Consider the following 12,447-nt stretch of genomic DNA (forward strand, 5'->3'; position numbering starts at 1 on the left):
GGCAAGCTCTGCTTTGGCAGTCCAAGGTTTGCGAGTTTGGATCCCAGGCATGGACCTACATCACTCATCAAGCCATGCTGTGGCAGCGTTTCGCATGTAAAATAAAGGAACACTGGCACAAATGTTAGCTCAGGGCCAATCTTCTTCAAGCAAAAAGAGGAGGATTGGCAACAGATGTTAGCTCAGGGCCAATCTTCCTCACACATACAAAAAATTAAATAAATAAATAAATAAACTGGTACTTATTCTCTAAGAGTTTCCTTAAAAGATGCTGGTTAAAATCTACCCAAAGAAACACTTTCGAATTCTGTTTCTATGACAAAAGGTCTTTCTTGACCCTTTTGTTGTACTACAAATAACTAGACATCATAAGAAGTAAAACATGGGTTTTGAATAGGTGACCATGATACTGCAGCATCAAACACAATTTTTTGCAATTAGTTTTGCCTTATTTAATAGGTTTTACAAAGCTTTATATTGTACTATGTAATAGCTAACTTATTTAGAATTGATGCAAAGTGGTGCTTATAGTTCTTTCTTTAGGACTTGGATAAGGATTTTAATTCTCTACTGTCAGACTCACAATACATTTAACACTAATATAACTTAAGTAATATATAATTGACTGTATTTCTTTAATTTATAATAGGAAAACAATCTTATTGCATTATTTTAGGAATGCTTTCTTCAAGAAAATTTGTTTCACTTCTAAATGGTTCCACCGATTCTTTTTTCTAAGAAGCAGAATTAGCAAAACTCTGGGGCTTAATATGAACTGAAAACACTCAAGCTACAAGATTTGACTCCTATATATATTTTTTTTAATTTTATTTATTTATTTATTTTTTTCCCCCAAAGCCCCAGTAGATAGTTGTACATCATAGTTGCACACCCCTCTAGTTGCTGTATGTGGGACGCAGCCTCAGCATGGCTGGAGAAACGGTACGTCGGTGCGTGCCCAGGATCCGAACCCGGGCCGCCAGCAGCGGAGCGTGCACACTTAACCACTAAGGCATGGGGCCGGCCCTGACTCCTATATTTTAAACTTAAGGAAAACAAAATACCCAAAGTAATTCTGTACCTTTCATTTTCATTTGTACTTCTTTTTATTTAATGGGGAAAACATCAGTACTTGATTCACACTCTCCCTGAATGGCAGGGGAAGGACAGCATAGGGTTCTCAAAGAAGGAATAACAGCAGCATCACCAAATTAAAGATTTTAAATATTATAATATGCAGTCATCAATCTAACATCAACTACTTTCCTTTGATTCTTACATAACCATCATTTCAAAGAAAACCAAAAAACCAGGCTTAAAAAAATAATTTAACTTAAAAGGAAATGGAAACAAGAGACTTACAAAGACTTGCTTTAGGTTATAAAGTAACATTAACGGTAATGAAAGAATTAAAATTCATATTCCCAGAATACTGTTTCCTCCTTGAATCACAGGACATAGGTCCAATAGCATTAATCTACTATGCAGGGAAACTGTGAAAGCAAACAAATCTAAAAAATAAAATATATTTGAAACAATCATTCTGTAGCTTATAAAAATTATGAAAATGTTCTTTTTGATATTGAAAAACAATATACCACTACTTGGGAATACCAACAACATTTATGCAAATTTTTAAAAAGAAAATTTAAATACCCGTTTTAGTTTTTCATTCTCTGCCATGAATTTTCTGGCAGCCTCGTTAGTATTTTCTGCTTGAGTTTTAAGTACTCCTTTGTTTGACAATTCTTTTGCCAGCTGAGTAATAAGGGTAACCAGACGTCTCAATACTCTAGAAAAATTAAAAAAAAAAATCTCAGAGTAATGCATAACTAGACCAATCATCAGGAACTGTGACTTTAAAACAGTCATTGTCAAATGACTCTGCTTTAGGTATGGGTGTGGTGGAGGGAGGTGAAGTTTAAGGAGGACAGTGCTTTTTTTTAAAATCCAAGTCTTCCAGTCAAGACAAGCCTGTGTCTCATTCCTTTGGAATCTTTGTTAGAAGACCAATATTTGGAATACAGGCTCAGTGGTACTTATTAATTTAATTAAATTCTTTGTAGAGGTATTTAGCCAGGAGGAGCAGAAACAAAATTTCAGACAGTGTGGCAGGGCCAGTAAGAGAAGTCTTTTTTTTTTGGCCCAGTTCAAAGTTTTCTATTTAAAGAACATTGTGTCAGGCTGGCCAAGCCCAAAAACTGCTCATTCACACGTGTTTATGGGTAACTTCCACTGTCAGAAGTAGTAATCCATATCTTCAATTATTCCTCTGACAGACATTTCCTCAGCAGCTGCTAAGTGTTAAACACTGTACTGAGCACCGGGGACACAGCAGGAAATGAGACAGGTCCCTGCTCTCAAGGAGATTAGGTTCTAGCTGGGGAGCCAAGAGTTAACAGTATTTAATTACAACCATGAGTGATACCTGAAAGAAAAGTATATACACGTTCCATGGGAGCATGAAACAGGAGGCTTACCTACTTTGGGGGGAGTGATGGTCACAGAAGGCTTCCCTCAGAAAAGGGCTGAAGGATGAATAGAAGTTAGTCAGGGGAAGAGTGTTCTGGCAGAAGGAAAAGCAGGTGTGAAGACCCTGAAGCAGGAGGGAACTAGGTACACAATAGGAACTAATAAATATTTGTTGTGAGAACGAATGAATGAACAGTGAAGTTCAGTGTGGGTGGAATGTGGTGTACATGTGAGAGAACAGTATGAGACAAGGCTCCAGAGAGAAGAGGGGACAGATCACTCAGGGCCTTACGGATCTATCAAACCTACAAGCCATAACCACTGTTTGTTATTTGGGTATATCATCTGAGTTCTTTTATGAAGCTGTTAGTATACTACATAGTACAGGAAAAAACCTATAGTATAGGTAGAAAAAATGAGAAAGAGAAACATAAATCATGTTCTTACATTGTGCTTTTTTTTTTACTTACAACCAAAAAAATAACGAAAATCCGGAAATGTAAAGATTTCTTTGAGACCTAAAAAGTTTCATCTGTGTATGTTCATAGGCACTAGGTCTGTTGGTTGAGCTCCTTTCAATGGCAGGAGTAGAGGAGTATTTCCTTACTTCTCTCACAGCATCTATTAAAGAAAAAGAGAAAACATTATTTTTGGCTTTTAAGAATGTAAAATTATTATTTAAATGGGAAGCAGTTTTAGAATAACTGACGTAACTTTTCAATAATGAACTTTAGGTAGGGGCTCTCTTTTTGTCTTTTCCTCTACAATACCTGGGAGGGTACCATGCTCAAAACAGATGCTCTGTAAATGGATACTAGCGGTGAACTTTGAATGTAACAGCATTTTTGTTTTTTACTATTCATCTAGGACTTATCATCATTGTATCGTCAAAGTTGCTTTGTGAATATACTGAAAGCCACTGAATTATACACTTTAAAGGAGTAAATTTTATGGTTTGTAAATTATATCTCAATAAAGCTATTAAAAAAACAAAATAAAGTAAAATAATAGTTAAAATGACCTCATTTTCTAACTGGAATCTCTCTCCTGTATGGCAATAACTCTTTCCTAAGAATGCTGATGGCTACATTAAAGGAGCAGTCTAACTTGCTTGTACCTCCACTGGCCTAATATCAGAATATTTTCATCAACTTGAAAAGAAACTCCATATCCATTCCTCCCTTCCCCTACCTCCTGGCAACTACCAATCTATTTTCTGTTGCCATGTATTTCCCTATTCTGGACATTTTATATAAGTGGAATCATACACTATGTGGTCTTTGGTGTCTGGCTTCCCTCACTTAGCATGGTGTTTTCAAGGTTCATCTATCGTGTAGCAGGTTATCAGTCCTCCCTCCCTCCTTTTTTTCCTCATTTGTTTATTGTGAGGAAGATTAGCCTGAGCTAACATCCGTTGCCAATCCTCCTCTTTTTGCTGAGGAAGATTGGCTCTGGACTAACATCCATGCCCATCTTCCTCTACTTTATATGGAACGCTGCCACAGCATGGCTTGGCAAGCAGTGCCTCAGTCCGTGCCTGGGATATGAACCCGCGAACCCCAGGCCAGTGAAGCAGACGGCATGAACTTAACCACTATGCCACCGGACCGGCCCCCAGTACTCCATTACTTTTTATGCCCAAATAATATTTCATTGTACAGATATACCACATTAGGTTTATCCATTCATCAACTGATGGACATTTGGATTGTTTCCACCTTTTGGCTATTATGAATAATGCTGCTATGAACATTCATGTGCAAGTTTTTGTACTGACCTATGTTTTTATTTCTTTTGGTATATACCTAGGAGTGGAACTGCCGGGTCTTTGGTAACTATGTTTAAGTTTTTGAGGAACTGCCAAACTGTTTTCCAGAGCAGCTGTACCACTTTATATGCCCACAATCAGTGTATGATGGTTCCAGTTTCTCCACATCATTCAAACCCCAGGCCTTCAAATACATTTTTCGTATTTTGCCCAGAGTTCATAACTGTTATTATAGGAGGGTTAGTCTAATACAAGCTATTTTGCCATTACCAAAACCAGAACTCCTATGTCTTTTAAAAAATTATTATTTTTAAAAATTTATTGAGGTAAAATTCATATAACATAAAATTAACCACTTTAAAGCGAGTGATTCAGTGGCATTTAGTATATTCACAATGTTGTGCAACCATCACCTCTATCTAGTTCCAAGACATTTCCACCACTCCAAAAAAAAAGCCTCTTAATTTTTTGACTTCATATTTGTATGCCATTTCTATTACTGAAAAATCTTAGTTTCTGATACCATTAACATACTTACTCATTTGCTTTATGCTGCAATATACAGAACATAGTTTTAAAATTACTAGCAAAGAAACTAAGTGCAGTTTCAGATTTCTTTGCAATCCCTATTGTTCTTAGAATATATCTCACCAAGGAGGTAGAGTTCGAGTCCTATGTGCAAGAGTTACTTTTGAAAGTGGTAGAATTTCTTGCAAAATTTTCTGGTTTTCTGAAGGAGGGGAGAGTTTTGATAACTTTCTGTATTTCTTCTATGGAAACTGGTCTGCTTAAATTTTTTATATCTATTAGGGTTTACTTGGTAAATTATATTTCTCTACAAAATTATTCATTTCATCTAGTTTTGCAAGTTTATTTGCATAGAGCTATAAAAAGTAGTCTGTTAAATTATTTTTTAAAAATTTCCTTGGTTTTAATGGCTATTTCCCCTTTGTCATTTCTCAGATTGTCTCAGTAATATAGTAAGTGCATGCCAACCACTAAAAAACAACCCCCCAAACAAACAAAATAGTATTTATGAGTTATTTTGAATAGGCCAGAGAAACTAAATAGTACTATGAAGGGTCTTGACGCTTGTGATTCAGCTTCTTCGGCAACAACTCCTGGATCCATTATGCAGAAATGCTGAAGATTAACCAATAATATCAAAGAGGTTTATAAACGTAAATGGTTATACAAACCCACCTGTAGAACGAATTGCCTGTATAATAACAAGCAGACCATGTCTGAAAGTGGAATGGGGGTAACAATAAGGAGAGGGTGTAACATATAGTCGGTTTTCTATAAACCATGTGGAGAGAGTCTTTTTTTAGATCACTGTGGAAACTCTCAAATTCCCGGGATGCATTTCTGCTGATACTAAACATATTCCTGGGTTTCCTGCTTCCTTTCTGCCTATTTCCACCCACAAAACACGTACAGATGCATACATGCTTTTCAGTCAGTATTCGCTCTATGAATGGAAACATCTTGTAATGATTACCTTATTAGAGAGACAACCAACAAGAAAAATAAAATATATTCCAAAGTAAAATATACATTAAGCTTGAGTAATCTACTGGGGTTTTGCATTATTTACACCACTGTCATTCTAATGGACAAGAACACTTGCCTATATACTTTACATACATTACCACATTTAAGCCTTCAAACACCTCAGCGAAGTAGGTGTTATTACCCTATCCTGAGATGGAAACACTGAGGCTTAAAGGGTAAGTCTCTATCTGCCTGCCTTTACCATTCCTGGTTAAAGCTCCTGCATTAACCATCCCTGGTGTTCCTATTCTCTGGTAATTAACTACCCACTTTGCCCACAGATGTAGTCTCCAGCCAGCAGTCATGATTCTGCTTTGTGACCCCAACTCCTGGCCGCAGCTTACCAGACAAGGGTTGGATACCTGGTGCTAGCTGGTCTGATTTTTTCCCTTAGAACTGGAATTAGGATTCAGAAATGGTAATTAATTCTTGCATATGGCTGGAATGATAACACTTGGCAGCTGTGTGGTGCCCATTTTCTGCCTTGGGAATAGAGTATCAGAGTCCATAAAGATAAGCAAGAATGAAGTACACCCAGGGAGAAATGCAGGATAAGAAAAGGACATGAAAAGGACACTTCAGTTCCTGGGACTAGTCCCTCTCTGGAATTTGGCTTCCTTCCTTCCTTCCCTGGGTTGCTCTGAAACAATTCCATACTTGATTATAAATTCCCCTTTCTTGCTCACCAAAAGACCCTTGACTACAGCTCCCCTTCCTTATATGGGTATGTGGCAGTCTCAGTAAAAATTCTTGCGGCAATTTTAGAGTTAGAAGATTACAATACTCTTCTAGAGCTACTGGGAGTTGCAGAAATTATTTCCTCCTCTTTCTGTATTTTGCAAAAGGATAAACCAAACTCAGAGAGATGAAATGCCATTCCAAAGGTCATTTAGCCAGCTGGCGGCAGAGTTGGGACCTGTTGTCCTTACTGTTCTTTACTCACGTTATTTCTTATATGGTTGGAGAGTCAATCGATACATTAACAATAATGTACCACGAGACAAATACTGAAGTTTTGAAATGAGGCACAAACCCATTCACATCTTGATACATTTACCTACTTACACTCTCTCACACCAGCTGTTCCCAGTTTTACAAAGAGGATTCCATATCAGAGGTTCGACGTTTGGAAAGTTGGAAACGTTTTCTCACAAAACATGTACAACATACACGGTGGTAACGGTTCCAAGATGGCCCCTGTAAAACCTACTTAACCCACAACACAACTCTGAGGGAAAACGTGATCTATAATGTGTATCAAAAGCTGAAGTGCCAAGAAGGAGCTGACTGATCTAAAACAAATGACTTAATTTCTCTGAGCTCAGTGACTTCTTCTTAAAAAACATTGTAATTATTAAGACTCATGGAATTTCTGGTTTGACAAGAAATTCTTCTTCTAATTTCAAAGATACTTGCTATCATGAAAATTTCAAACATGCTAAAAACCGAGTACAATCAACATCTATATTTCCACCACCTAAATTTAACAATTGTTAACTGTTTGCCATATTCGCTTTATCTGTTTTTTTTTTTTTAACCATTTGAAAGTAAGTTGAAAATATCATGACATTTTATTCCTAAATATTTCAGCATGCATCTCCTAAGATTCAGGACCTATTCCTATACAATAAGTGTTGGTAAACCTTTTCTGTAAAGGGGCAGATAGTAAATGTTTCAGGCCACATGGTCTCTGTTCCAACTATCCACTCTATAGTTGTCCATGGAAACAGGCATAGACAATATGTAAACAAACTGGCATAGTTATGTTCCAATAAAACTTTATTTACAAAAATAAGGATTTGGACCGCAGGCTGTAGGTTGCTGGCCTCTGCTCTATAATAACAATGCTATTATAACTAAATTTAATAAAAATTCCCTAATATTATCTAACAACCAGTCCATATTCAAATTTTTGCCTAAATGTCTGTGTTGTAGTTTTTCAACCAGGTTCCAATCAAGATTCACACCATCCATCTAGGACTCTTTTTGAGGGTCTAATGATTCTATTCCTGTTTGCCTCCCTAACAGCTACGTCCCCAGGTGCCCAGGTTACCACAGTAACAAAGGATTGTATAACTGGTAACTCTGAAAAGTGGGCTACGCATTGCTGCATTTAAATCTTAAAACAACTTAAAAGAGGTTAAGAATCACTGCACTCAGCTGAATTTTATGCTTGTGCATACAGAACAGTAATATCTATCAACTGTGTATCAATATCAATTCCATGTACTATCAATACACTATATAAAGTCAACTGCGTATCAACAGCAACATCAAGTTAATTAAAAACCAATGAATCATTAATTAAAAAAAAAACTAGAGTTACACTTATTCAACGGAGGAATCTAGTACTTACCTAGAAAGAGAACAATTAACAGGACTATAATAGTAAGGAAAGCCTTGTTCCAGAAAGTTGCAATTTTACCCCACACGTTAAATGAAAAAATCTTCTGCCATCTGCAAAGCAATACAATTACATTAGGTAAAAAATCAAAAGAAGGTTTTGAAATACTTTAGAAATACTGAAGTAACATTTTGGTAACTAGTAAATGAAAAGAATTACAGAAATTTAATTTTTTATGTCACATAAGAATGTCTCATGAAATAAAGAACAACTCTTTCAAATTTAATAAGAACTTGACATTTGATTATCTTCTGTCTGGTGGCTAAAATATTCTAAAGTAAAAATAACTTTTAAAGTAAATATACATGATCAAAACCTTAAAAAGGAATTCTTATAGTAAAATGTTATACTGCTGAAAGAAGCTATCACTTTACATCTTTTCTCTAATCAGTGTAGTAAACAAAAGAAAAACCTCAGAAATAAAGACTTGTTGGTCTAACAATTAGCAACATTTCAAGAGTAGGGAAGCCAAACTCTGCGTTATTTATTTTTACACAGTACACTATTAACATCCACTCCAAGTAAAAAAGTTTCTCTGCCTTCACCACGAGGGGATTTAAAAAAGTATTGAGGTATGGTAAAGTGCAAAAACCTTAAACATATACCTTGATGACATTTTACATATATATACCCAGGTAATTACCACCGAGATCAAGATTTGAACATAGAGGAGATGAAATGGAGAAATAAATAGTCTAGATGGATTGAACAATATAAGCAAAGACACAGAGGTAAGGAAGCAGGAATTATAAACAGCAGAGTGACAAAGTAATCCATCACACAATTGGAAAGGTAACAAACTTTGTACATAGGCATTTTAAATGAATAACACATTAACTGAGTCCAATGGAGACATACAAAAATAATAAGCACTTAAATACACATCAAGCACTTACAACTTAAAGTTTCACTTTAAGATTATGACAAAGTATTAAATAAGTTTTGAAAACAACTTTAATAACTTGAAGTTGGTGGAGAGAGGGAGACTGACATAGATGAAGCAGTTCCTTTTGCCTCTATGTTTCCAATTCCAAGGACACTTCAAATTTTACACTACAAAAATTTTATATTTGTAGAAAGAGAACATAAGTGGCAATACCTTGATTTAGGTCCAAATGTAAATTCACATTTCTTCAAGGGCCAGTATAAAAGGGAACACAAAAGAGACCCCTACAGGGAACAACTAGCAGTTGATAATAAAACTCAAATCAAGGAAGAGCTAACAATAGGTAATATATATTGAGTCCTTACTAAACTACAGTTCTAAGCACTTCTACATGTTTTAGCTCATTTAATCACCACAATCACCATGTGAGGTAGATACTAGCATAACTTCCATTTTACAGATGGGGAAACTGGCCAGAGATGGTAAATTACTTGCCCAAGGTCACACAGTAACATGCAGAGGTAGAATATAAACCCAGGCAGTCTGACTTCTGAGTATGTATCTTTAACAAGTGGGTTATGTGAGAAAAGAATAGAGAGAGTATTAAATGAAGACTGAAACCTTTTCTTTGAAGATTATGGTGATATACACATAAAAGATAAAAACATGTAGATACACACAGTACAGACATATTGTAATCTGTGTGTATATACACCATATTTTCTTATGTGTTTGTACATGAGGATACATTTATATAATGTGTATACATACACACACACCTACCAAGTAGCTACTTGATCAGGATAGGAAAAAAATTATATTTGGCAGGAAGATAACAGATCATTTTGATGGAGAAAAGATCAGAGAAAAAATATTTTTTTGCAAATTCTTAAGCCTTATTCATAAATCGAATGTTTATACATAACATCTTTCTCTTGAATATAGGATTTTAGTGTTGCAAGTATTACCAAAAAGCAAAACAGGTGTTACTGAGGATTTGAAACAAAATTAACAGGATGAGAGGTAAGGTGATGGAGCAGAAAGAGCACTAGACTAAAAGCAAGCATCTTGTCTGGAATCTGCCATAGACCAGCTAGATGGCCTCAGTCAGGCTGCTTTCTCTCTGTGGGTCTCAGTATATGATCTACAGAATGAGTGGGTTGGACAAAATTATCTCTGAAGGCCCCTTCCTACAGTATGATTCAATTTTTTTCTTTAGTAAGGAAAAAAAAAGTGATGGTACAGCTGATAGACAAGGACAGAAGTGAGAAGAAATCTAGGTAAGAAGCAAGACTAGCTGTGAAAGACTAGCTGGATCCTGAGCCGAGGTAAAAACTTGCATAAGTCTCTTCCAGTCCTGGGATCTTACTAAACTTTAGCGGGTTATCTCTGGGATCTCATTTATGAAAGATTTTCTCCATGAGTATGAGCAAATGTCTTGCAACATTTTTATTACAAGTGTATTTCACCATTCATACTATCAAGTTTCTGCATCTAAAACTGAACTCCTAATAAGTGCATTATTACAAAGGTAAAGAGAGCCAGTGCTTCAACTGAAATACTTAGTACTTAAAGATCCTCATGGTCCTTTACTAAGGAACTAATGCTAATGTATGGTTCTGATACTTCTTATATTCAGCACCTTTAATTTACACTCATAAATTCTGTCGGGGCGGGGGGGGGGGGGGGGAAGGTAGAAAACTATTAAACATTAATGAAACTATTTCTTGGTTACATAAGGCCAAAACTAAGAATCATTTATTGGCTTAAGTTTCAAAATTGTCATTCCGCTGCCCCAATGAAACATTTCTGCACGCACGCTGTGCTGTAAACATAATTTATCATTTATCTTTATTTAGTTCACTGTTCCAGTTCAGGGCAATAAAACAAAGGTAAAACCTGATGGACAAGACAGGTGTTAAAAGTATAACCATTGCTTTGTTATATCCGTGGTCAACAGAACCAAAAGGACTAGGCCCTTTTCCTTTTAGAAGGGAGGGGGGAAAAGTTAATTCATTTGTACATATAATAAAAAGTTTCATATACAATGATATTTTAATACTGTCATTATCTATTACTTAATCTGTCCAATGGTTAGTTTATTTTTAAAGAACACCTTTTATAATATAGCAGCACTCAAAACTTTTTAATCTTGAGAAACTTTTTCCATATCACACTCAGCAGTCTAAAGGAACTAATCATATATTTATCATTGCAACGATTTGGAGGTTTCCTACCTCTGAGGAGGAATAAAAGGTAGACAGAAGATTAAAATGAGTCCTATTTCAGCGTAAAGAAAGGTTGCAACCGCCACCCACTGGAATGTCATTTTTTCTCTTCACACCTAAACGGAGAAACACTTATTTTACTTTGCCGCCTGTCAAAGAGCACTGGGGTAAAGGCTTCCGGGGCGCAGCGTTTCCGTCCAGGGGTTGACGTGTCCAGCCTTCCCCTAACCGAGGCGCCTGACTGTCCCCCCGGGCGGGCAGGGCAGGGGTCAAGGGTGGCCCGGGAGGCCTGCGCGGCACCGGGGCCGTACTGGTCGGCCAGCTCCGCGGCGCCCGCAGCCTAACGTCACCCTCCACCAACGCCCGCGCCTCGCGGCCCTCCCGCTTCGCGAACGCGCCGCGGCCCCTGAGCGCCGCGCCGGGGCCAGGGCAGCTCCCCAGGTCCAAGCGCCGAGAGCCGCGCGACGCCGCGAGCCCGCGCGGCCCCCAGGCCTCTCGCCCGGCCTTACCCCGCCTGCGGCCCGCCCGGCTCCCCGCGCTGCTCCGCGGCCGCCGACGCGCCGGACGTCAGACGCCGCGGCGGCGGCAGGACAGCTGAGGGGGAGGGGAGAGCGCCCTTCCCGCGGCCGCAGCCCCCGCCGCGCCCAGCCCGCCCGTCCCCCAGCCCGGGCCCCGAGCCCGGGCCGAGGGCGCCGGCTCGCTGCGCTCCGCGGCGGCGCGAATACGATGATCAGCAATCACCGTTTTCTAATTGGTGGTGGAGTGAGGGGATGACTCATACCCGATGCTTGGGGCTCCCGCCTGCAGCTTCCTCAGGAGAGCCGACTTTAAATTTCTAATCAAGTGCGGTTTGGGTGGAAGGGGGGCGGTGGACCGACGGCTTCTGAAAGCTTCGTGGGGTCCAGGGAGAAGGAATGGCGCCGGGGCGGGAGGGTTACCTGGGCTGATGCCAATTCAGTGAACGTGTTTGAAGGCACTCTTTTCCTTTCCGTCTCTCTTTTATGGTAGAAACGGTTTCATCGTCCGGAAATGAGCTGTAGTTAGAAGGGCCAGGATTGGGTGGTTGTACATTTTGTTCTTCTGAGAATGTAGCAGAACGTGTAGCGTCATAACACACTCGTTCTGTAAGTTTTTC

At 38.4% G+C, this 12,447-nt stretch overlaps 1 protein-coding gene across 4 annotated transcripts in view; it reads right to left on the minus strand.

Annotated features, from left to right (window-relative positions):
- The window catches only part of LOC131392977 (B-cell receptor-associated protein 29), a 48,825-nt gene extending 36,410 nt beyond the window's left edge, over positions 1-12,415 (minus strand). Inside the window, exons 1-5 of one of the 4 annotated variants that reach the window (XM_058523370.1) lie at positions 12,251-12,415; positions 11,322-11,428; positions 8,151-8,251; positions 2,943-3,093; positions 1,657-1,792 (exon numbers count right to left, since the gene is read on the minus strand). In XM_058523370.1, the coding sequence (XP_058379353.1) occupies positions 1,657-1,792; positions 2,943-3,093; positions 8,151-8,251; positions 11,322-11,413 (480 nt within the window). In that variant the 5' untranslated portion in view covers positions 11,414-11,428; positions 12,251-12,415. The other 3 variants (XM_058523359.1, XM_058523364.1, XM_058523375.1) reach the window with 3 other exon arrangements.
- Positions 12,416-12,447: the final 32 nt, after the last annotated feature.

The sequence above is a fragment of the Diceros bicornis genome, chromosome 3 (genome assembly GCF_020826845.1).
Source record: "Diceros bicornis minor isolate mBicDic1 chromosome 3, mDicBic1.mat.cur, whole genome shotgun sequence".
NCBI lineage: Eukaryota > Metazoa > Chordata > Mammalia > Perissodactyla > Rhinocerotidae > Diceros > Diceros bicornis.